Raw genomic sequence first — 26,905 nt, 5'->3', positions numbered from 1 at the left:
GTGTGTGTGTGTGTGTGTGTGTGTGTGTGTGTGTGTGTGTGTGTGTAAACATAGTCTCTGCCTTCAAAGAGCTTGTTCTCTGGCTGGGAAAGACCTAAGTACGGAAGTTGACCTAGGACAAGAAATAGGATGTACCTGCTTAAGTCTAAGTAGCTGAACTTACACATTGAATACTTTGGAACGAGTTAAAATTGTCTGTATAAGAAGAGATTTTGTTTGGGGTGCAAAAAACCCCTGAAGACAGAGTATAGGATATTGTCACCACAGTGATTTAATTTTAACATATTTCATATATCAAGATGATATTTTTGAGTTAGTCATGTGGAGATAGTTAACATCATTTTGTATGCAAAAATATTTGCATGTCTTTAATTTGGCTTAAAACCATTTTGCTTACTTTAAAATACAACTCTGCAAATTGTTAGCATATTTCAGTATCTTGGTACAATTATGTTAGGATTACAGGTTCTTTAATAGATGGATATTTAATGGTTTTTGTTCTTAAATTCTGGCATTTCTTATATTATCCATATCATGTGGATTTTTTTTTCTTTTTGTGTTTTGGTAAGTAAATTAGCTTAAACACATGAGGTAACACTAGCCCTGAAATACCCATTTAAAAATAACTTGTTTAGGAGTATTATGACAATAAATAGTATATTCTTTGTTACCTTAACTTTTCATAGCCATTATAGGTTACCTGTTTTTTAAGATTACTTTGACAATCTAGTATAGGTTGCGAAGATCTTGAGAGAGTAGTGGGGTGGGGGTGTGTGCACAAGTGCGTACACTCAGTGGAAGCAGACTAGATTAGAAAGAGCATGTGTTTGGAATTAGACACAAGTTTAGTAATTTGTATGACTGGATAAAATACTTAATTTTTGAGTCAGTTTTTTCCCTCTATTATATGGAAACATAGCAAGGTTATTGTGAGTTTTAAATGAAAATGTACAGCACTTATTAGCACATCGTAAATGTTCAAAAATAGCTATTATGTTCCTTAATTTAAAAAAAATGCTAGTTGATAGGAGAAGGAACAAAAATTGAAGGGAAACCATAGTATTTGTAATTTTTCTGTTAGAAAATAACTCGCATGCTTAATAAATAGAGAAAGAAGGGAAAGCTTACAATAGATTGGTTGTTTTTGACACTTCCTTGTAGCTTTGGGGAAATTAATTTTATAGAGGAAGGAACATCTGACTTTTTTATGTTACCTCGTGCCTTTTTGACATAGAGAAAATGAATACTTAGGGCATTAAACAATAGTTTTATGCCGCTATTTAACGGATTTAAGGCTTTATTCCATTTCCAGATGGGAAGGTGGAATTATTTAATTTCTTCAGTGAAATTCAGATGATCCACAGAAGCTTAGAGCTAGGATTTTTACATTATGAAATTTTTGGTTTTTTCCTTTAAAATATGACATGATTGATTAAATTCAACAACAGAAATTGTAAATCTTAAATTTCTTTGCTTAAGCTTTTTTGCATTTTTGAAAATAAATGCATCTGGTATATTAAAAATGATCTGGGCAAAAAAATAAAATCTTAGATTTGTGTTTTTCTGTTATCATAAAATATTTCTCCATCTCTTTTATGGGTCCACTGCAGACATTCTTATTGCAGTTGTCATTTATAGGGTTAAACATTTGCTATATTGTAACATACGAAAGCACTTAAGCTGTTTGGAATTGTTTACTTGCTAAAACCAGTGTTAGTCAGCAGAGGCAGTACACCAGATTTCCTTGTGGCTTTTAGTGGAAAATGTTAAAAGCGCACTCATTTTTCAGTTATAGAATTTTTCAGTTTGATCTGGATTAGTCACAGAACTGGCATGAACCTTCTAATTGTGAAGGCTGTCCAAATGCACTATTTTTTTCTCCTGCTAGAGGAAGTTACATCCCCGAGCAGTAGCTCAGATCTCTGGTAAGTGTAACATGTGAGCATTACTAGGCATTTCATCCTGCGGTTCTGCAGTCTTTGCTATTCAGACTGTTGCTCAGTTGGAATGCTTCTGTGGGGCCGATCCTGAGGTTCTGTAGATATTTTTTAAGGACCTACCTATTTGGAGGTATCAGTGGCCGTTTTGCAAGATCATCTGGGGAACAGGAAAGCATCTGAAATCTACTGAAAAGGATAACTGTAGCGGTTTTCACAGTGGAAGGAAACTATATTGGCACAGAGCAGATGATTGAATAAAGTAGTTGGCTCAAAGAAGATGCACAGTCTGCTGTTTTTTCCTGTGAATGAAGACTATTTAATGGAAGCTGTATTCATGTGGAGATCAAAGGAAACACTGGAATGATAAACTACTGGGCTTTTCTCTCTCTTTTTTTAAATGAAAAGCCTGAAGCAGTAATTTGAGCTCAAATGCCTTCTAATTCCTTCGCAGCCTGCCTGTTCCGTTAGGATCCTCTGCTAACACTATTTCTGCCTGGTGCTGTGCCCTTTTGCTGGAGCAGCCACAGACAACTGCCTGATGGAGAAAGAATGAACGCTCTGCCTTGCTTATGCTATCGATGGGAATAAAGCTATCTGTGTTTCTTCTTTATATGGGATATCTGGATTAATCAAGCTGTATTCTAGTACCAAGAGTCCTATTGTCTCTTGGGGTCTGACTCATCGCATGTAAATGTACTGCAGCTTTGCTATTAATGCAGAGTGTTGTTGTTTTTTTTCTTTCCCAAACACAGAAAGAATTGTCAACCTCTGAGCTTCATTTTAAGAATTTATGCTGAGCTCTAGATATTTTTTTTTCCCTCTGGATAGTATCTGCTTTAAACCAGAAGCTGAAGAAATGAAGACAGATTAGAAGTGGAAACAGAATAGTGAGATTTTTTTTTTTTTTTTCCAATTATAAGCAAGTCAGCTACTGGTAACTATATGACCTTGCAGGCAAGAGTGGGTATAGCTGTAATCCTCTCTGTCACAGTAGTTGTTTCTCATTTCATTCTGTATTGTGTGGTGTTGTCACCCCAAACAATAATCTTTTTATGCAAGTAAATTTCTGTGAGACAGAGAGCAATATGATTATTTTGGAAAGGGAAAAATATTTTTAGATGAGCTTGTACTGGACTCCGTTTTAGTTAGTGACATGTTGATATGAAATTTCTTTTAAGTATTACGGTAACCCAACAGAAAATAACAGAATTTTGTTGTTTTTAGGAAGTTATGTTATGTAGTCATAATTTTAAACTTCAGTTTTTCTGATAGTACTTACTAACTTTAAAAAACCAGCTGCGCTGTTCAGAGAATGATCCTAAGTGTTGTACAGAAGAGGAGGAAAAACTATTTGTGCTCTTCCAACTGTGACTTTTATCACATAGCTTGGAATTTAGTGTTTTAAAAGAGCGAATGAGTCGAGTGTGTATTGTTGTTTTGGAGGAGGTAGAAGATGAATCTCCTGCATTCATTTCTAAATTGCCACAGGAAAATAAATCCCTACATTCACCACCACCTTCTGGAAGTGTATTGGTAAGATATGAGAGTTTATGTTTATTATCTTCTACTGAACTAATGGGGTAAATTTTATCTTTTAAGAATAAACATAAGGTGGCTTCCACTAGTTTTATTAAAAACCCAAATAAAAGCAGTATAGGTATGTAAATATGATCAGTATTACTTGTGTATAAAATGGACACAGTTTTGGTTTTTACTTCTTCAGATGTTTAGCTAACATTCTCAGACTTTCCTTACTATGTATTACTCTCTTACAAAGACTTTTTAAAAAATAATTTGAGAATTGTAGTTCTGGCAACCACGTTTCTGTTTTCATTTTGTGGTTTTAAAAAATGATGTAATGAGAATGAGGAACTGTATGTTTTAGGAAAGGTTTACTACTGCTAGCAACACCGAGGCACAACCTTTTCTGTAATGAATTTTATGTATTTACATGCAGCACTTTTATATGAAAAAGGATCAGACTTCCTTAACCTTATTTTTGATGCTGTTGTCAATTGGTTTGTTTGACTAGTATAATATGATACCTTATCAAAGAGACTGTTGTTGATTAAGAAATTGTTATATTTAGACATGCATGTGTTTGCCTCTTCGTGTTATTCAGGTATATGCTATTTTTTGGTCTTTGAATAGTAGTGATTTTCATCAATTGCCAGATTTTCTTTCTTCGGATTTAAATCTGTATAACAGGTAATGCTAACCCATGCAAGTTATTGAATGCCCCAAACAGAACTTTTCAAAAAGGCCTGCCTTCATGGGCATCATTGTGGCCTGGCAATGGCTTGTTTGACAACTTATGTCCCACAAGTAGATGTTGAGATGTCACACTTGTATTTGGAAGAGACTTTGTTTTTACCATATATATAAACAAAAGGCTTCTACTCAGGTTTGATTGTGTTTATTGTACTACCTAATTTTGGCCATACTGAATTTATTTTTTTTTTTAATTAGGCCTTTTTTATTCAAGGAGGAATCCTGTACTTTCATACAATTTGACTCAATAAAAGTATTGGTTAATGTCAAAAACAAATTATTGTTGCTAAAGAGAAGAAAAATTTTAGGTTTAAAAATTATGTGGAAATATCTTTAGAATTATCCATGCAGTGTGATTAATATTTTTATTACTCTCTTGTATTTTAGCCATCACTGGTGCAAGCTATATTTAATGGAGATCCTGATGAAGTTCGAGCACTAATATTTAAGAAAGAAGATGTTAACTTTCAGGTAAAACAATTAATTCACTGATACTGGCCTTTAAATCTACTTATAAAAACTCTTTTCTAGAATTATGATTTTGTTAAAAAAGACGTAACAGTTCTGTAACAGTTGTTTTAAATGAGGGCAGAGGGTCTTGAAGTAATTGCCTCAAAAGAAGGGGACTGGGTGTATATTCAGGGTAAAAACTAACACAAGAGGACTAGGAACCAGTGAGGGTCCTTTGTTTCCACAGCTTTTTACTTGGGAATATTTTACAGAAAAGTTGAAACAATATTCTGAATACCCACATACACTCCACGTAGATCCAGCAGTGAGAACATTTTGCCACATTTGCTTTCCCTCTCATATTTACACATATTTTATATATAGACACATACGGTTTTTTCTTTTGCTGAATCCATTTGAAAGTAAGTTGTAGACATCGTGACATTTGACTGTTAAATACTTGTGTGCATTTTAGATGAGGGTTCTTTTTTGTGAACTCTAAAAAACATTTCTATTAAGTTTATAATATATCTGATTTGATTATGAGATCGAATTTGTTTTCTGTAAATAAGTATGGTAAGCATTATACAGAGACTCATCTGTTTGAGCCTCTCAGTAAAGAAAGACATATTGTTTGAAAAGTCTCCAAACTGAAAGATGTAGTGGATTTGACATTCAGGATTGACATGAGAGACAGTTTTATACAGATTGGGCATATGGATAATTTTCTGTTTCTCTAGTGGCCAGTAGTTTCTTTAATTTACTGAATTGAGGCTAAAGATATATAATTTACTATAGTAAGATCTAATTCATTAATGTGTATATTTTTACGGGAAACATGTTGACAGTACATTCTTCATACATAATTCAGTCCTCTGAATTATTGTGGTGAGGGGGTCATGATTCATAAAGTTGCCATAGCAACACCAAAACAGATGACCTAAAATGATTGGTAGTTCTGCAAAAGCCTGCAAGGTCATCTCAAGCTCTCATCTTTCTTTCATTCTTTCATACAGTACTACTGTGATAATGTTAAGTAGATATAAAAAGTATTGATCTTTTAAAAGTTGGATTATCAAAATAAATTTAATCTTTAGCTAAAATGGTTCATTCTAACATTAGAGTGATCAAAATGCTATTACTACATTTTTTTTAAACCTTCCTAAATGAATTGCCTTTAAATTTGTATTTATTGGAAACATGCACCTAATTCAGGATATATTTATTTATTTTAAATGGAGTGCCTTGTTACTTTACCTAATTGGGGTGTTCTGAAGAGTCTATTTTTTTCTTAGGACAGAAAATAGTTACAGGGGTATAGAGTTAATGAAAAGGAAAAAAATGGCTTTCTGTTCTGTTGAACTCTAGTTTTTTGGGTTTGTTTGCTAGTTTTCTTAATAGTACTAACAAATCTTATCTTGGTGAGAAAGTTTGGACTATAATGCTACTTACCATGATTAATTTCCCTGTCATTATGAAGTCTCATAGCCAACACTGTTTTCTGCTGTATTGATCAAATTATTTTAAATTTTTAAAAATTACTCAGAATCATCTTGAGCATAAGTTTATTCTACTGTGATGTCCTTGGAAACTATTGTGTATGTGTCATTAGTGTGTCACCCCCAAACATTTATGATTTTTAGCCTCTACTTATAGATTCCTTTCTTTACTTGCTTTTAACCACCACTTCTTTTTTTTTTTCAATATATGAAATTTATTGTCAAATTGGTTTCCATACAACACACAGTGCTCATCCCAAAAGGTGCCCTCCTCAATACCCATCACCCACCCTCCCCTCCCTCCCACCCCCCATCAACCCTCAGTTTGTTCTCAGTTTTTAAGAGTCTCTTATGCTTTGGCTCTCTCCCACTCTAACCTCTTTTTTTTTTTTTCCCTTCCCCTCCCCCGTGGGTTTCTGTTAAGTTTCTCAGGAACCACATGAGAGTGAAAACATATGGTATCTGTCTTTCTCTGTATGGCTTATTTCACTTAGCATCACACTCTCCAGTTCCATCCATGTTGCTACAAAGGGCCATATTTCGTTCTTTCTCATTGCCACGTAGTACTCCATTGTGTATATAAACCACAATTTCTTTATCCATTCATCAGTTGATGGACATTTAGGCTCTTTCCATAATAACCACCATTTCTTAACATCTCCTAGCTGGTGCCCTTACTGTGACTTAGGGCAGAACTAAAAGGTTAGTACTTCAAATCAGTAGGCTTTTCTTGAGGGTGGGTGACTTCAGTAGTCTTCAGTGATTCATGGGTTTTTAATAAGTTATTCTACAGCTGCTTTTACGTCTTTTCTCATGTGACTCTTAGTAGTTGAGAGTATTGTCATAATTTTACAATTTGTTAAATCTGTGATCTGAGTTAAATCTGTGATTGTTGATAGGTAATAAAGTATGTTTAAGCTTTATGTCAGTATGACAGTGGTGTTTTTTTAAAAATAATTTTATTTAAATAAGTAATTGAGAATAACATCTCTTTGAAACTTACAGTTTTTGAAGTTGTTTTTATCAGTTTTTAGAATGGGTATACAAATTCAGATTTGTTTCTGTACTGTTAAATGAACATTGTATTTTTTTAGATTTATTTTAGTTTCTTCAGTCATGTCCTGAAGTTTTGGATACTGTGAATCACCAAATAGCATTTTTCTTAGTAACATACCTAAATTGATTTTTAACAAAACTCTTAATTTAAAATACATGTGTATTATTTGGTTGAGAAGGAAGTCTTCTGTTGTAGAGGCTTAGGTAAGATGATTTCACTAGAAAATGCTGGAGTTCTGGTGGCTCAGTTGCTTAAATGTCCAGCTCTTGATTTTGGCTCAGGTCATGATCTAACAGTTCCTGAGTTTGGGTCCTGTATCGGACTCTGCACTAGCAGCATAGAGCCTGCTTGGGATTCTCTCTCCCTGCTTCTCTCCTGCTCATGCGTATGCTCTCTCTCTTCTCTCTTCTCTCTTCTCTCTCTCTCTCTCTCTCTCTCTCTCTCAAATGAATTTTTAAAAATGTTGGAGTTTCATATTTGGAGGCTTTGGGCCACAAGTAATTGAGTGCCTAACTAAATACAGGTTTATTGCTTTTATAATAATTTACTCTAGAGCAAGGCAGTTTGGTTGGTTAAGATCGTACTGTCAGAGCTCTGGGTGAGTGGCTCTGTGAGGCTTTCAGCTTTCTTCTCCTAGTAGAGATGACTGATGCATTTTGTGCTTATGACACACAGCCAAAGAAATGGAAAGGGGACTCTCCCTGTAAGTTTCCTTTTTCTTTGTATTTTTAATCAAGCAAAACTATCTTTTTCCAAATCCCCTCCAAACTCCCCCTGAGATTGGATTGGTTCCTGGCTTACTCTAAACCAACCCACCAGCAAAGGTAGAATGGGATTAGCGTTTTGCTTAGATTAGTCATTGTTTTTCACCTGGTTCATCCCCTGGGACAAGAATAGAGGCTTATCATCACTGGTTATATTACCATTCCATATGTGGAGAAAATTTGCATTTTCATAGGAAGGCATAAAGGGGAAATAGTTGTTTAGGTAGTAACCTAATAGAAGATTTTTGATTGCCTAGAAGCAGTTGAAGTAGCAAACTTTTAGAAAAATAAGTTACCTGGTTATGGAAGAAACACTGTTAATCAAAAAGGTGATACTGTCAAAAATTTATGAAAGCAGAGTGGTATGTATATATAGTGTAAAGAACAATTGGAATTTAAGTTATTAGACCTAAGTACTCCTGTTTTCTTACCTTATTACCTATATATACTACTTGAGCAAATCCATTTAAGTTCTTTGAGGCTCTCTTTTGTTATAAAATGTGTGGATTACAATAATGGCTTTCAGGGTGTTTGCCACTCCAAATTTAAGATGCTCTAAGGTGTGCCTGGGTGGCTCAGTAGATTAAGGGGTTAAGCATCCAACTTGGGCTCAGAACTCAGGTCATGATCTTACATTCATGAATTTGAGCTCCACATCAGGCTGTCTGTTAGCACAGAGCCTGCTTTCAAGCCTCTCTCTGCCCCCTCCCCTGCACGCCTCTCAAAATTAAATCAGATAAACATTTTAAAAAAAATTTTTAAGATGGTCTAAAAATTCTGAATGACCTTGAATGACCTCCTGCTTTTGCCCAGAAGGTTTCATTTGTATTTCTAAATATATGTAGCCAAGGGGCGCCTGGGTGGCGCAGTCGGTTAAGCATCCGACTTCAGCCAGGTCACGATCTCGCGGTCCGTGAGTTCGAGCCCCGCGTCAGGCTCTGGGCTGATGGCTTGGAGCCTGGAGCCTGTTTCTGATTCTGTGTCTCCCTCTCTCTCTGCCCCTCCCCCGTTCATGCTCTGTCTCTCTCTGTCCCAAAAATAAATAAACGTTGAAAAAAAAAATTAAAAAAAAATATAGGTAGCCAAAATAATAATTATTATTATTTCCTTTCCCGAGGATTTAGTAAAACTTAATGCCCTATTGTAGAGTCCAAATAATTTAGTCTAAAATATCAATAACATATTTCAGAGGAAAGGTCTGACTTTGTCAGAAAATTACTTCTACACAAAGAAATTGTTTTCCTGTGTCCAGAGTGATAGAAATTGGTGTTAATTATAGAATTTTATTTCAGAGACAGTGATATGCCTAAATCTTTTTATGTTATGATTCAGTTCATACAACAATCTTGTAATGTTGGTAGGTTAGCATTTCCATTCCACTAATAGATAACAAAACTACAATTCAGAAAGGTTAAATATCTCCAGGACCAGTAAGTATAGCAGGAACAGGAATTTGAACCCATGTCAGACTTGATAGTAACTGGGAAAATAAAGTAAATTGGAGAGAGAGAAATAGTTTTTTTCTTTTGTCAAATAGTGCCATAAAACAGTAATGGGTAAGAAGTGGATTTTCCCCCCAAAAGTTAGGTTGATTCTATGGACTCCTATCTTTTAAACTGTAATTCAAGTGGATTCCTAATTTTCATGATACCAAGTGCTGTTAATGTTAGCATTGCAAATGAGTGACTACATAAGCCTCCCTGATGTCTTAATTTTTGGCTGGATAAAAATGTCATTCAAGATAATACCAAACTAGAGGTAATTATGATTTAGCCAATGCTGTTCTCAGTATTCAAAACAGGAATGCTTAGATTATGAGTGACCCTTTTTAAACACAAAAGAGTTGATTTAAGAGCTAGTCAATAAGTAGATCTTCCCTATATCTACCATATAACTTAGTATTTTTGAAAATGCTATCTTGGATATTTTATTAGCTTCTGAATTTAGCTTTGTCATTCAAATTATTTTGGGATTGATTTGCCAAAATAGCCTTCCAAATTATTAACATCTTTAAGCTTTCAAAAGTACTTTCTGGGATCATTGAAATGATGTTGATTTTACTTTGTCAGATGAAGTGCTCAGCAAATCTATATATACACATCATACAAACAGATCATTAGTTTTCGTTATTATTATAATAATATTGTTGGCAGTTAACACAAAGTAGTAAACCCTAAGTTTACACAGGTTGCCTGAATTCTACCCACCCCCATCCTTCACTGTGTTCTCTAGTCTTTTCTGGAAAGTAACAAGAAATGCTCTAATCTTTAACCAGTCTTTCTTGTGGCCACATGTCACTTCTGCTGGCTGTCAGTATACCACACTGTTGGTGTTCTAAGTTCTTAAAACCTCTTCACTCCGTTACTTGAGGTCATGTGCACTCTCTGCCCCAAAATTGTACATGTGCACATGGTCTTTTTTAGCTACTTACAGTAATTAGTAATGGAACCTGTGACCAACCCTTCAACCCCTTCTCAAGTGTACCCACCCAACTTCTAGCTGGCTTCCATGGAACATCGAGTAGTAAGGGGGGGAGTGAAGAAGAGCAAGGAACCAACTCAGTTAACACCCAGGAGAGAATTCCTCTATAGTTTCTAGGTGCCTAGAGATGGCACCTCTCCTCTATTCTTGCCAGTGCTTCTAGCATCTAGCCTCAGATTTTTAAATTTTCTTCACCAATGGTCAGTTTTCCCCCAAGATCTTAAATGAGTTTACATCCTGTCATTGTGACTATAAATGGCTTTGGAAGATTCTGAAACAAAGAAGGTATTATCTAATGAAACTAGCTGTTTTTGCAGCTAGAGACTGATGGTGACTTATTTTTATATTCCATTCATGTATTTTTTTTTTATTTAGCATATACACATTCTGCATCTTTCATTTTTCATCTCCAGTTTATTTGGGGAATATATATTGGGAATGTAGTATATTAGTCCATATTAGTAATGAGAACTTCTCATTTTTCTTTATAGCCACATCATTTTCCATTGTTTATAATGTAATTTATTTAACTAGTCCCCTTTTAGAGAGCATTTGGATTATTTTAAATCTTGCTAATTGGAAATAAATTGAGATCTTTTCACCAAGAAAACAAAAATTCTGCTTCAGTGGACATGCAAAATTTTTGGAATGTTTATATTTATTATAAAGTATTAAATTATCATCTTTCCAAATAGACTAAATGTCCTCTTAGTTCTTTGAAGCAATTTTACTGGACATGTATAAATAAATAGATGTTGGGTAAACAGTGATATGTTTTTTTTAAAGTTTATTTATTTTGAGAGAGGGAGAGAGAGTGTGTGCACACATGCTCAGAAAGGAGCAGAAAGAGAGGGAGAGAGAGAATCCCAAGTAGGCTCCGCACTGTCAGTACAGAGCCCAGCGCGGGGCTCAAACTCAGGAACTGTGAAATCATGACCTGAGCTGAAACCAAGAGTCGGACACTTAACTGATTGAGCTACCCAGGTACCCCAACTGTGATATTTTTAATAGAGATCAGGTACTTTTACTTGCATAGTCTGAAATAATGCTGATGAGTTTTTATACTTATAACTGTATATAAGTAATATGTTAGGTAGTAAAACAAAAATGGCATAAATTCTGTCCAAAATTTTAGACAGAGCTAAAGTTACTAATTGGTCTGTTAGTCTCAGCTAGTACCTCAGCCTTTTTTTTTTTTTCTTTTTTTTAGGTTTTAGTGAGGTATAATTGATATACAATGAATTACATATATTTAAATTACACTGTTTCATAAATTTTGACATATACATATACCTATGAAACCCTCACCATAATCAAGGTAGCTAATGCTTCCATCACTTCCAAAAGATTCCATTTGCCCCTCCATAACCTCTGATTTGCTTTGTATCACTACAGATTAATTTGTATTTTCTAGAGCTTTATATAAATGAGATTATACAATATGTCTTCCTTTTGTCTGGCATTTTTTCACTCAGCATAATTATTTTGAATCTCACATGTTGTGGCATGGTATTAACAGTTCTTTTCTGTTGCTGAGTAGTATTCCATTGTAACTATAAACACAATTTGTTTATCCACTTAACTATCGATGGACATTTGAATTGTTTCCCATTTTCATCTATTACGAATAAAGCTATGATGAACCTTTCTGTACAAGTCTTTGTATGAATATAGGCTTTCCTTTCTCTTGGGTAAATGTCTAGTGGTGGAAAGGTCAGACCATATGGTAGGTATCTATATGTTTAACTTTTTAAGAAATTGCCAGCTGTTACCAAATTGGTTGTATCATTATACATTCCCACCACCAAGACATGAGAATGCCAGTTTTTCCACATTCTCACCAATATTTGGTAAGGCCAGTCTTTTCTAATCTTAAAAATTCTAATAGATGTGTATCCATCCCACAGTGTATCTCATTGTAGTTTTAATTTACATTTCTGTGATGACTAATGATATTGAACATCTTTTCATGTGCCTCTTGGCAATCTGTATATCCTCTTTGGTGAAGTGTCTTTCAAATGTTTTTGCTAGTTTCTTTGTTTTTTTTTTTCCCCCTTAATTGGATTGTTTTCTTGCTCTCGAGTTTTGAGAGTTCTTTGTATGTTCTGGATACAAGTACTCAATCTGTGGTTGTGTTTTCATTCTCTTTAGAATGTATTTGAAGAGCAGAAGTTTTAAATTTTGTTGTTGTCCAGTTTACCAGTTTATTCTGTTATGGATTGTGGTTTTGGTGTTGTATCTAAAAAGATCTCTATCTCCGCATCACGTAGATTTTCTTTGTATCTCCCAGAAGTTTTGTATTTTACATTTAGATCTACAGACTATTTTGAGTTAATATTTGCATATTATGCAAGGTATATGCCAAAGTTCACTTTTTTAATATGTAGATATATTCAGTTCTTAGATACTTGTGGAAAAACAAGACTATTTCACTGAATTGTCTTTGTGTCTTTATTAAGTCAGTTGTTAATGCCAGTGCCATACTGTTGTGATATGGTAGCATTTTATAATAAGTCTTGAAATCATCAACTTTTTTCTTTTTCAAAATTGTGTGAGTACTTAGTGTTTTTATATATATTTTAGAATCAGCTTGTCAGTCTCTGGGGAGAAAATTGGATTATGTTGATCTGTAGGTGAAGTTGGCAAAAATTAACATCTTAACAATATTGAGTCTTCTCACCCAGCCCTCCATTTATTTAGGTCATTTTTAATTTCTCTCAGCAGATTTTGTAATTTCACTGTGGATGGCCTTTTTACATACTTTGTTAAATTTATATTTTATAAATTTTGTTCTTACTATAAATGGTATTTAATTCAAAATATGTTAAATATCCAGTACTGCTGAGGTAAAGTTTCTTTTTGAGTACTCTCTCCAGTGCTCCAGGAAACACAAGTTTTTCACCCTGGCTGGCGGGAACAGATTACTTCCCTGTATGCAATCCAGGCACTATTCCTTCAAAATCCATGTATCCTCACTGGTGATGCTATCACCTCCAACTTGGCAAAATTTATTTTTTTGCTGTGTGTGTGTGTGTGTGTGTGTGTGTGTGTGTGTGTGTGTGTGTATGAGAGAGAGAGAGAGAGAGAGAGAGAGAATCTTGCATATTACAATGATTATGGCCTTCCAAAGGATTAATCTGTAGAAATTAGATAGATACACAGTAGTAGTAAAATTTCATGAGGGCAGTTAGGAAAAATAAAGTATCAAAAACCTCCTGGATTAGGATCATAAGGAGAAAACGGTTGAGAAGCACTACTTTAATTGCTTTAGATGCTTCTTTTCACCAGACTTGGGTAGTATTTTTATACACTTGTGCTGCTCAGTACTTAGTTGAGTATACAAGTGCATAATCTGAAAATCTCTGGCATTTTCTAGCTGTACCATCCTCTCTCTGTTACTCTGTCCTGAGAATTCTAGTTCCTATTCTCCCCAAACTGTGGCATTACCTTACTTTGCCTTATTCTAATAGGACCTGGTATTGATATGTAATTTTGGGAGCACCTGGCTGGCTCACTTGGTAGAGCATGTGACTCTTGATCTCATGGTTGTGAGTTAAAGCCCCACGTTGGGCATGGAGCCTACCTAAAAAAAATAATAAAATAAAGATATGTAATTTTGGTGTTTTATTTTTTTTACTGGGAAGAACAAGTGAATCTTAGCATAGGAATATCTGTTTACTGCTAAATTTATAGAAGAGGGTAAATTCAGTGTTTAAAATAGGATTCTTCCTATTGTCTTTTTAACATTACTACTGATAGAGCAATGTGTGGGTTACAACATGAATTAATACTTACATTCTAAACTTCCTAAATAGAATATGCTTGAGGGCAAGAACCATGCCTTCCATTTTGTAGGATAGGTAGCACTGGAAAGGGATCTTAGAAATTAAGTGGTTATATCATCTCTATTAAAGATGAGACAAAACTAAAGTCTTGGAGTTTATTTGATTTGGTCACTTATATTTAGCAGAGATAGCATAAGAGCCTAGTTTTCTTAATGTCCAGTTTGTTTTCTGTCCATGTTGTCTCCACTGGTTTGTCACCCCTCAATTCTGCCTAGTGGTTTCACATTACAATAAGTTTCTTAGCTTTTGTCCTATAGCTATTAAGTGTGTAAAGTCTTAGTAAATACCTGCTAGCTTAATTTGGTATAACTTGGTATGTTGGTCCATTCCCTTGAAAAATTATGTGCCAGTTACTGTGCTGGGTACTGGGGAGACAAGTCCAGTCATACATACTTTTTCCCCCTATTCTTCCCTGCTCTTTCCTGACTCAGGATATCGCTTGTGCCCATGTTGTCTCCAATTCAATCTTTGCTTCATCTTCATTTTCTCTTTGTTCTTTAGGTTACCCCTGATAGTAGGCAGAATTCCTAAGATGGCTCACAAGAATCTTACTCCCCCTCCATGTACATATCCTGTATAATTTTCTGTACTGTAAATATGATAGGATAGCACTCTTGTGATTACTTTATAACGTTTGGCACAGTTGACTAGGAAGGTGAGATTAGCTGAGTAGACCTGACCTAATTACATGAACCCTTTAAATGTGGACCTAGGGGCGCCTGGGTGGCTCAGTCGGTTAAGCAGCTGACTTTGGCCCACGTCATGATCTCACAGTTCATGGGTTCAAGTCCTGCATCGGGTTCTGTGCTGACAGCTCAGAGCCTGGAGCCTGCTTTGGATTCTAGGTCTCCCTTTCTCTCTCTGCCTCTCCCTTCTGCCGCTCACACTCTGTCTCTTTCAAAAATAAATATTAAAAAAAAATTAAATGTGTATCTAGAGTCAGAAACAAAGACAGTAAGGGACTTGATGTGAGGCAGGTTCTATGTTGCTTACTTTGAACATGGAGGGGAGCCTCATGGTAAGGATTGGCAATCTATAGGAACAGACAGAGGGCAACTTCTGGCTGACAGGGAGAAAACTGGAACCTCAGTCCAACAACCACAGTGAACTCAATTTTTACCTAAATGAACCTAGAGGTGGATTCTTCCTTAGGTCTCCTGGTGAGAACATTGCTCACTGACACCTTGATTTCAGCTCCAAGAGCATCCCTGAGCAGAGAACCCAGCATCCCATGCCTGGACTTCTGCCTGACAGAACTGTGAATTAATACATGACTGCTGTCTTAAGCTCCTAAGTTTGTGGTAATTTGTTATGCAGCAATGGAGAACCAGTATTAAGACTTACATATATATCTCTTTTTCTGGAACACCTTTCTTGGTCTTCCAGGATGTATTATGGCAGCCTAATAGATATCCACAGCACTCTGAACTTCTTGTTTGAGCACTCATGTTAACTGACTTGTGTCTTGTTCAGTACCTTGAACTCTCTGGACATAGGGACCTGGTTTGAATTATTCCCTGTATTTATACCCAGTCTATGGTGAATAATAGCCATTTAAAAAGTGTCAGAAGGGAATGAATAAAAATAAGACATAGTCCCTGACTTTGACAAGCTTATGATCTAAAGGTGTTTGGCTATGTTGTGTGTGGGTATTCTTGCTTGTGTTTGTGTAAGGAATGTTTTTGGGTTTTGGTGGGTAGGAACAGTCAGCTATTAGTTGCCCAAGTGCAAAGTGAGTTAAACTGGCTTCTTTCCATGGTCGTTTTGCCTTACAACTCCTTCAGTACTTATTTAGACAATTCAAATCACTTTGACATAGGAAGGGTGAGTCAAGCAAGGAAGGAAAGAAAGGGAGGGAGGGAGTGAAGAAAGGAAGGAAAGAAGAGAGAAGGAAGGAGGAAAGGAAAAAATGTGTGCTTGAAATGCATGTGGACAAAGGCACTCTTCTGTAATAACTTTATCATTTGCAGTATTCTCTTGATGACCTGTCAGAGCATTGACTTTAAAGAGACAATGAGATGGAATATTCTACCGAGTTCTTTGTCAAGGGGACTAAATCCCATCTTGCCCCCAATGCTTAGGAATAGAAGTTGGTTCTAGGGAAGGCATTTAATAAAGTTCTTAGTGTTAGTTTCCCTGACCAACTAGAAAGCAGCTTTCATATTATTGTATTAACGTCCAAATCATCATCATTAAATAAAAGTAAAGTTTGCACAATTGCTGAACACACAGCACAGAAGCAGCACAGGAAATGATGGGAACTTCATAGGTGAAGAGGAGATGCTGGAAGCTGCCAGTCATTGTTAAAAGCTGCCTCATAAGCCAAGTGTATACTTTTTGATAACATGGGGTTCACTCTTCATGTTGCCAGAGCAGTGCCACATATGAACAAATCTAAATAGCTGATATATTGATAATTGTACATAAACCAAGGTACCTGTAATAACCAAAAAGAAGCCCAGAAGAGAGAATTAAAGAAGAACAAAAAACGGTGCATGATGGTACGGGCTGCAGTTTTAAGGATGAAGGATCCCAAACAGATTATTCGGGACATGGAGAAATTGGATGAAATGGAGCTTAACCCAGTGCAGCAAACAGTTAAATGAGAAGGTGCTGAAGATAAGCGTAAAAAGCTGCGTGAAACCTTTTAACGTATTCTACAACTCTGTGGAAGAGAATCTGGATATTTACAAAGAATTGAGAAAGCTAGAAGTAGAGTATGAACAGAAGAGGGCTCAACCTAGCCAGTATTTTGATGCTGTCAAGAATGCTCAGCATGTGGAAGTGGAGAGCATTCCCTTGCCAGATATACCACATGCTCCTTCCAACATTCTGATCCAGGACATTCCACTTCCTGGTGCCCAGCCACGCTCCATCCTTAAAAAGTCCTCGCCTATGACCTTCAACGCAGGTAGTTTCTATACTTCCTCTTCTTGGACATGGTGTTCCACATTTGCCCCCTGGCAGAAAACCTCCTGGTCCTCCCCCTGGTCCACCACCTCCTCAAGTCTTGCAAATGTATGGCTGTAAAGTAGGCTTTGCTCTAGATCTTTCCCCCTCATAGGTGGGATGAAGACATTTTATATAGTCCTGAACTTGCTCAACGGGGTCATGATGATGATGTTTCCAGCACCAGTGAAGATGATGGTATTCTGAGGACATGGATCAAGATAAGCATGATGACAGTACTGATGACAGCGACACTGATGGGCCAGATGGAGAAAGTGAAGGGGCTGAATTTGTGCACTGTGATGATAATGAAAGAGACAACAATGAAGAAAAAAAGTCAGGTCTGAGTGTAAGATTTGCACATATGCCTGGAAAATCAAGGAAGAAAAAGAACATGAAGGAGCTGACTCCTCTTCAAGCCATGATGCTTCAAATGGCAGGTCAGGAAGTCCCAGAGGAGGGACGAGCAGTAGAAGAAATTTCAGAGGATGATGATGAAGGTGATTCCGATGATTCTGAAGCAGAAAAGCAGTCACAAAAACAGCATAAAGAGGAATCTCTCTTTCTGATGGCACATTTCCCGCCTCTTCATAGCAGCAAGCTCCCACGCAGTCTGTTCCTCCTTCTCAGATACAAGCACCTCCCATGCCAGGACCACCTCCTCTTGGACCACCACCTGCTCCACCTTTACAGTCACCTAGACCACCTGCTTGGCCTTCCTTCTGGACCACTTCCAGGAGCTCCTCCATTCCTGAGACCATCTGGAATGCCAGGGCTCCAAGGGCCTTTACCTCGACTTTTGCCTCCAGGCCCACCACCAGGCTGGCCCCCTGGCCCTTCCTCAGGTCCACTTCCAGGTCTGCCTCCTGGCCCTCCTCTTCAGGGACCCCCACCAAGGCTACCTCCCCCTGCACCTCCAAGTATTCCTCCACCCCGTCCTGGCATGATGTGCTCACCTTTGGTGCCTGTACTTGGACCTGCCCCACCTGGGCTTTTCCCACCAGCTCCCTTGCTGAACCCGGGGGTTTTAAGTGCTCCACCCAACTTGATTCAGCAACCCAAGGCGGATGATACAAGCACAGCCACCATTGAGAAGAAAGCCACAGCATCCATCAGTGCCAAGCCACGGATCACCAATCCCTAGGCGGAGATTACTTGATTTGTGCCCACTGCAATCAGGGTACATCAAGAGAACAAAGGGACTGCTGCTGCTCCCCAGAGAAAGTCAGAGGATGATTCTGCTGTGCCTCTTGCCAAAGCAGCCCCCAAATCTGGTCCATCTGTTCCCATTTCAGGGCAAACTAAGGATGTTGTTTATGAAGCTTTCATGAAAGAAATGGAAGGGCTACTGTGACAGCTTTTTTTTTTTTAATTTTTTAAAATGTTTATTTTTGAGAGACCGAGCACAAGTGGGGGAGGGGCAGAGAGTGAGGGAGACACAGAATCCCAAACAGGCTCCAGGCTCTGAGCTGTCAGCACAGAGCCCAACGCGGGGCTCGAACCCACAGACCGTGAGATCATGACCTGAGCTGAAGTCAGATGCTCAACCCACTGAGCCACCCAGGCGCCCCTGCTGTGACAGCTTTTAATGCCAGAACGGGTTTCTATTCGCATGAGTGGTTCATGGGGAAGGAGGCTCGTATTAAACTTAGTGAAAGAGCTGCCAGGGTATTTTTAAATTTCATTTCAAGAAATATCCTAAAATTTAGCCTTGTTCAGAATTTATTGCATATAAGAGAGAGTTATTTCATTCAGAATAGATTGGTTATTGAAGCCAGGCTGTTAACATCTATTCCCTTCTTACCACCATTTTCATCCCGTTTGTTTCCCTTCTTCAGTTCTTTGGCAACATGGTCGGGGGGGGGGGGGGGGGGGTGGATCTTTGTTACTTATTTGTTTTGATTCTCTTCTTGTGTGCTGTTGGCACTGGAGTAGAGATTTCTGAAAAAAAGTTTATTTTACCCCATCTTGCCTTTTGTGTTTGACCTATTTTAATATTTTCTTGTAAATATTTTGTAATATTTTAGTAAAATGGGTTGCAATGTCATTTCCTATTACAAATCAAAATATGTGGGAAGAAATTGTACAGTTCTTTGATTAAAATTGTTTCCCACTGACCTAAACTTTGAGTGTTTCATGGAATAAATAAATAAATGTTTGACAAGAAAACAGCAACAGCAACAAAGTACCTGTAACAGCCAGAGTCAGATTCGGGAAAGGAAACAACTTGTCCCATCCCACCCAAATCATGTAGTCACAAAGAAAACATATTTTAATTACATAACCTTAAATTACCTAGGATGAAAGTGAGTGATTTAATTAATAATAGATTAATTACTAAATGAATAAACATTTTCCATAAAATTACAGTGACACATCTTGAGATATGTTTTTCCTTATCTTATTATAATTACTTGTGTAAAACAGGTAAACAACATAAATATTTTAAACTAATAATGTACCATTATTTTCTTTGGTAGTTTTTATACAGAACTAATGATTTGAATATTACTTACCACAGTGATTTAAATCATGTTCTCTTGTGCAAGCTCAATAAATTAATAATAAAGTTATTTTAGAATACATTTATCTCTGCATATGAGAAAAATATTTATAAAATGCTTTATGTCAAGTTTTTATCATTAGTTTGGAAGATAAATGTGTACAGTGAGGGTTTTGGGTTTTGTTTACGTAGAAGCTAGATTACATTAATTTTTTTGTTTGGGTTTTTTAAGATTGCCTTACACAAATTTCTGTCAACATAATTTCTGTTTTTATTCTTAATTCCTTTGTAGACCCAAATTGGTGGTTGGGGGAAGGGCATGGGTGCAAGGGGTGAGTAGTTTTCTTTTTCAATTTTCAGGTGACTTTTTTCGTTTTCATTTTGAACATTAGTTCAAGAGAACAAAACTTGCCCAACCAACAAAGAAAGCTACTGTTGTTCTGAAGCTGAAATACCATATTAGGTCCTGTGTCTTCTGCCAGATTTTTATATGCTTTTCCTTTTGGTTCAGTTGTATTTTAATTGATATTTTAGACAAGTGATTGAACACTCATGTTCAGTGTTTTTTCTCCTTTCTTTTAATCTTTTAAAAATTTAAAAATTTTAAAAAAGATTCTTTGAATCTTTTAAAAAACTTTAAAAAATCTTTAAAAAATCTTTTAATACTCAAAAATACGTAAAACAAATGTAGACTATAATGAATTATTAAATGTAACCTCTACCCAGATCAAGAAAGACAATGTTGCTATTGCTACAAAAGCTGTCTTGGTGCCCACTTTATGATCAGAAGTATTTATTCCCATCCTGCAATATAGGCATTACTATGACTTGTATAATAGTCTCTCTCTGTTTTCTTTTATAATTTTGCCATTTAATCTTTCCTCTCCAAACAATACAATTTAATTTTGCATATTTTTAAGTTAAATGAATTTTGCAACATATATTCTTTTGGATCTGGGTTCTTCTGCATGGCACTATCTTATTTCAAAACTTTACCCGTGTTACATGAACCTAAGATTATTCATAATATTCCGCTGAATGCATGCACCACAGTTTATCCATATTCTGCTGTTGATAGATAGTTGTTTCCAGCTTTTTGCCTATTATGAATAATGCACCTATTCAGAAACGTGCCTCTGTTGCACATGAGCATGCATTTCTCTAGGATATATGCCCACTCAGAATTTCTGATATATAGGCTCTGCATACGTTCATTCAGCTTAAATGAGAATGCTGTATTAAGCAATTTATACTCCCATGAAAATTGTATGAGATTTCTTTTTGCTCCACATTTTTGGACTACATCCTTTTTGTTTTGTAGCCATTCTATTTGTTATGTAGTAGTTAGTGTGTCTCATTATTTGTACAAAGTTTGAGGTTTTTTTGATGACAATGTCAAATACCTTTTTATATGTTTATTAGACATTCACATAGCCTCTTTTATCAAATGCCTATTAAATCTCTTGCCCATTTTTCTTTTGAGTTCTCTTTCTTTGCTTATTAATTTACATTTCTTTATGTATGCAGAATATGAACCTTTTGTGAACTGTGTATGTTGCAGATGTCTTCTCCCAGTCCAGCTTGACTTTTCACTCTTGTGTCATTGAACATGAGGTTTTAATTTAATGTAGTCAAATTTTTCAGTATTTTCCTTTATGGTTAATGCTTTTGAGCTTTTTTAAAAATTGTTTATTTTTATTTTTGAGAGAGAGCAAGACAGAGCGTGAATGGGGGAGAGGCAGAGAGAGAGGGAGATAGAATCCAAAGCAGGCTCCAGGCTCTGAGCTGTCAGTACAGAACCTGATGTGGGGCTTAAACTCAAGAACTGAACCACAAGATCATGACCTTAGCCGAAGTTGTACGCTTAACCAGCTGAGCCACCCAGGCGCCCCTTCATAGAAATTCTTGAAATCACACTGTGTAAGACCCCCACCCCCCAACTATGTTCTTTTCACTCAAAATTGCTCTGGCTGTTCTAGTATCTTTGCCTTTCCATGTAAATTTTAGATCATTATCTAAAAGGAATCCTGCTGAGATTTTGAGTAAGATTACATTGAATCCATAGATCAAATTGACATCTTAGCAATAATGAGTCTTCTAATTCATGAACATGTTATCTCTATGTAGGGTTTCTGTAAGTCTTTAATGAGTATCTTACAGTGAACGTATACGGATCCTGCAAGTTTTTATTAGATTTATACCCAAGCATTTTTCTGGCTTTTCTTTCTTTCCTTCTTTCTTTCATTCTTTTGTATTGTAAATGTAAAGTCTTTAACATTTTTAATTTCCAGTTAATTGCTAGTATGTGGAAATACATTTGCTTGTTGTATATTGACCTTGCATTCAGCAACTTTTCTAAACTCATTTTTGGATTTTTTACAATAAATTTTCTTGGGATTTTCTCCATGAACAATATGTCATTTATAAATAGAGACAGTTTTATGTTTTCTTTCCCAATCTATATGCCTTTTGCTTCTTTTTATTCTTACTGACTTAGGACTTCCAGTATGAGAATGAATAGGAATGACGAGAGTAGACATCCTTGCCTTGTTTCTGATCTTAGAAGGAAAACATTTACTCTTTCACCATTAAATAACTGGTATATTTCTCACGCCAGTCAGAGTCGCCAAAATGAACAAATCAGGAGACTATAGATGCTGGAGAGGATGTGGAGAAACGGGAACCCTCTTGCACTGTTGGTGGGAATGCAAATTGGTGCAGCCACTCTGGAAAACAGTATGGAGGTTCCTCAGAAAAATAAAAATAGACCTACCCTATGACCCAGCAATAGCACTGCTGGGAATTTATCCAAGGGATACAGGAGTACTGATGCATAGGGGCACTTGTACCCCAATGTTTATAGCAGCACTTTTAACAATAGCCAAATTATGGAAAGAGCCTAAATGTCCATCAACTGATGAATGGATAAAGAAATTGTGGTTTATATACACAATGGAGTACTACAGGGCAATGAGAAAGAACGAAATATGGCCCTTTGTAGCAACATGGATGGAACTGGAGAGTGTGATGCTAAGTGAAATAAGCCATACAGAGAAAGACAGATACCATACGTTTTCACTTTTATGTGGATTCTGAGAAACTTAACAGAAACCCATGGGGGAGGGGAAGGAAAAAAAAAGAGAGATTAGAGTGGGAGAGAGCCAAAGCATAAGAGACTCTTAAAAAGTGAGAACAAACTGAGGGTTGATGGGGCGTGGGAGGGAGGGGAGAGTGGGTGATGGGTATTGAGGAGGGCACCTTTTGGGATGAGCACTGGGTGTTGTATGGGAACCAATTTGACAATAAATTTCATATATTGAAAAATAAATAAAAAAAAAAAGAAGTTTGCAGCACTCTCAACAATAGCTAAATTATGGAAAGAGCCTAAATGTCCATCAGCTGATGAATGGATAAAGAAATTGTGGTTTCTATACACAATGGAATACTACATGGCAACGGGAAAAATGAAATATGGCCTTTTGTAGCAACATGGATGGAACTAGAGAGTGTTAACGCTAACTGAAATAAGTCATACAGAGAAGGACAGACTCCATATGTTTTCACTCCTATGTGGATCCTGAGAAACTTAACAAAAGACCATGAGGGAGGGGAAGGAAAAAAAAATGGTTAGAGAGGGAGGGAGCCAAAACATAAGAGACTGCTAAAAACTGAGAACAAACTGAGGGTTTATGGGGTGTGGGAGGGAGGGGAGGGTGGGTGATGGGTATTGAGGAGGGCACCTGTTGGGATGAGCACTGTGTGTTGTATGGAAACCAATTTAACAATAAATTTCATAATTAAAAAAAAGTTAAAAAATAAATAAATAACTGGTATATTTCAAGTTCAAGATTCCCCCCCCCTTTGATAGTAGCTGTAGAATCTGAAACTTACATGATTTTAAAGTTCTACTCTAAATTAAGTTTTAAGGTTATGAAATGTATAATTTACGAGTGTTGCATATTCAGATTACCTTTATTAAGTTGGAATGTATGCTTAATTTAACAGTTAAATATCATGGTTATAGACAGTGTATGTGCATATATTTGTGACAGTCTAGATTTATTTTTTTTCAAGTTGTTAACTGTATAAAATGTTACCACTGCTGTAGATTAATACTTAAAGTTGAGTGAGGGCATGTTTGGGTAGCCTCATTCAGGTATTTGTTTATTAATGGAGTGAAATGTCCTGTCACTCCAAGGCACTAATTTAGTTTTTTAAATAGTTTGATCAAAAAAAAAAAGTTTGATCAAGAAGTGTGAGTAGTGAAGCTATTTGTTAGATGTATCTTACTTGTTTACTAGCCATAAACTGAAAGTGTTAGTAATTGGTTTAAATATATAAATCTTTCAGTTGCATGTATAGTCTTGTAGACAAGAATGTGGTATTTTTATGCTAAAATGATTTGTCTTATGGTAGGTTCACCTGTGTTCTGATTCTTTTCTAAGAAATGAAAATCTCTCACTCTTTTTCCCAGACTTTGTAAGTATCACCTACTTGTAACTAACCCAAATAGAGAGCTGTAGAAAAGAATATTAAGATTGCCATATTGTGGAAAAATTTTCTAGAGTGGAACCATACTTCTACAGTTACGTAAGGGTGAGGAATCCCTTGTTACTGGTATGATTTTTAAAAATACATTATTTTCCAGAATCTAACATATGTTCAGATATTTAGAGATAAACACATGCACATGAAAAATGACTGATTGCTTACATCACTGTTGCTGTTAACTTATTTAAACTCCAAGGAAGTGAAGAGTCCAGAATGTAAACAGCAAGAAGGACTTTGATCTGTAAATCAGGCAAACTAGACTCTAGTCTGTCTTTCAGTAGTTTAGCCTCTCTGAGCCCTGTTCTTCTCATTTGTAAAATGAGGTGATTGAACTTGCTCTCTAAGGCTATTTCTATCCCTAATATATTACTATGACAACTCATTAAACTATTATATTTGCTTTCTAAATTATATCACTTAAGTCTGGGTTATTTCACAACAATTTGGGGGGAACGGGAGGATATTTCAGCAGATTTAGTTAAGAATCAAGTTAATGGTTCCTTTTTTCTTCTGTTACCCTTTTCAGTGAGTGGTAACAATATTGATTTGAATATTTTCTCTAGGTGTCTTTCTTGTTCTACTTTTCTTACACACATCAAAGGCTATATAAAAATCACAAAGTGGCAGAAACTTTGACTATTTTGTTAGTGCCCATTTGTTTCCCATTTTCCTCTAATGCGCAGAGCTCTGATTTTGTTTGGGCATCTGATCCCCCATGTCACTGGAAAATGATCCCCTTCCTACCTCCAGGGTGTCATAATCAAGTGGTTGATGTAGGCATAGCAGGTGACACAAGACTGGACAATGAGAAGTGAGAGAAAGTTACATGGATGCCTTTGGGGCAATTTCCTCACTGATTAAAAATAGACAAAGGACACTTCCGGTTTCTAGTTCCATGTGTAAGAAACTTGGAAGTCGCCACTCTGTTCTAACAAGTACAAAGCTGAACAGACTGAAAATTTAACAGCTCTTCTTGGGTCCACAACAGCCCTTCTTGTGACCCAGGGCAAACCACTGCCCCTAAGATCGGATAGACACAAACGAACGTAGAAAGCTGAGGCTTGAAGAGCAGACTCGTGAGTAGCAACTGCTCAGGAATCAGTGCTGGGAAGGAAAAACTGAACTTTAATTGACAGATTGCTGAAGGTTCAGTGTGGATAATTCTGAGAGTTGAAAACACCAGGGGATCCAGTCACAGGCCACCACAGTATTGTAAGGTTTACCTCCAGGAGCCGAATGAGGTTCTCACAGTAAATATCAGAGAAAACCCCTCACGCTTCTAGCAGGGGCCCCGGGTGGGGGGGTGGGGAGCATTTTGAAATATGATGGAGCACTCCGTCCTTTTTTATTTTTTAATGTTTTATTTATTTTTGAAAGAGTGCAAACCAGGGAGGGGTAAAGAGAGAGGGACAGAGTATCCGAAGTGGGCTCTGCGCTGATAGCAGCAAGCCTGATGTGGGGCTTGAACTCTTAAACTGTGAAATCATGACCTGAGCTGAAGTTGGGTGCTCAACTGACTGAGCCATGCAGGTGCCCCCAGAGCACTCTGTTCTTAATAAGGCCTGCCCTCTGGGGGAGACTAGTTAACCAGAGGCTGACTGACTCTGGAGGAAAGGAAATACCCAACTCCAGCCCCCTCTAGCCATTCTGTCCCACCTGGAGGTGGGGGAGGGTGGCTGGGAAACACTTGTGAAGTTCACAGACCAGAGGTATAAGCTCACTAAATAAAAAACCTAATCATAGGACACTTCCCCTCCCCTCACACCTCACAACACATTAATTATGAAAGGCCTATTTACAGTGGTTCCTTTTACCCAGTACATCATGTCTGGTTATCAAGAAAAAATTAGAAGATATATAAAAGGCAAAAAGCACAGTTTGAAGAGAGATGGAAATCCTAAGAAACAACCAAAAGGAAATGCTAGAGATCAAAAACAGTAAAAGATAAAAAAAAAAGTTTTTGTTGAACTTCTTGAATAGACTGGACATAACTGAAGAAAAATCTCTGAGCTAGAAGACCTAACAATAGAATCCTCATAAACTGAGAAAGCAAAGAAAATAAAGACTTAAAATAACAGAGTATCTATGAGACAACTACAAAAGGTGTAACCAACTTGTAATAGGAATCCCAAAAGGCAAAGGAAGAAAAAGGAGCAGAATAAACATTTGAAACAATCATGACTGAGAATTTTCCCAAACTAAAGACCCTAAGCTACATATCCAGGAAGTTCAGAGAACACTAAGCAATATAAATATAAATAACACAGCTACAACAACAAACAACAGCTAGATGTATCATTTTGCAAATTGTAGAAAACGATAGAGAAAAAATACCGTACCTATAAAAGAGCAAAGATAAGAATTATATTCAACTTCTCAGAAACCATACAAGCAAGAAGAGAGTGGAGTGAAATATTTAAAAAGGTAAAGGAGAATGGTGCCTGGGTGGCTCAGTCAGTTAAGCATCTGACTCTTGATTTTAGCTCAGGTCATGATCTCATGGTTTGTGGGTTTGAGCCCTGTGTCGGGCTCTGCACTGACAGCGTGGGGCCTGCTTGGGATTCTATGTCTCGCTCTCTCTCTGCCCCTCCCCCT

At 36.7% G+C, this 26,905-nt stretch overlaps 1 protein-coding gene and 1 pseudogene across 8 annotated transcripts in view; both read left to right on the top strand.

Moving 5' to 3' along the window:
• Positions 1-26,905, top strand: part of ANKRD28 (ankyrin repeat domain 28) — a 202,150-nt gene that overhangs the window by 75,437 nt on the left and 99,808 nt on the right. For 4 of the 8 annotated variants that reach the window (XM_045037635.1, XM_045037633.1, XM_045037631.1 and 1 more), the window contains one exon: positions 4,599-4,682. In XM_045037635.1, the coding sequence (XP_044893570.1) occupies positions 4,669-4,682 (14 nt within the window). In that variant the 5' untranslated portion in view covers positions 4,599-4,668. Of the gene's footprint in view, positions 1-1,934; positions 3,474-4,598; positions 4,683-24,175; positions 24,239-26,905 lie in introns of those variants that run through there. The other 4 variants (XM_045037632.1, XM_045037630.1, XM_006936434.5 and 1 more) reach the window with 4 other exon arrangements.
• On the top strand, positions 16,725-18,709 carry LOC102901734 (annotated as a pseudogene).

The sequence above is a fragment of the Felis catus genome, chromosome C2 (genome assembly GCF_018350175.1).
Source record: "Felis catus isolate Fca126 chromosome C2, F.catus_Fca126_mat1.0, whole genome shotgun sequence".
NCBI classification, from domain to species: domain Eukaryota; kingdom Metazoa; phylum Chordata; class Mammalia; order Carnivora; family Felidae; genus Felis; species Felis catus.
Note: the sequence above shows the minus strand (reverse complement) of the source record. Positions and strands in the feature narration are given on the sequence as shown.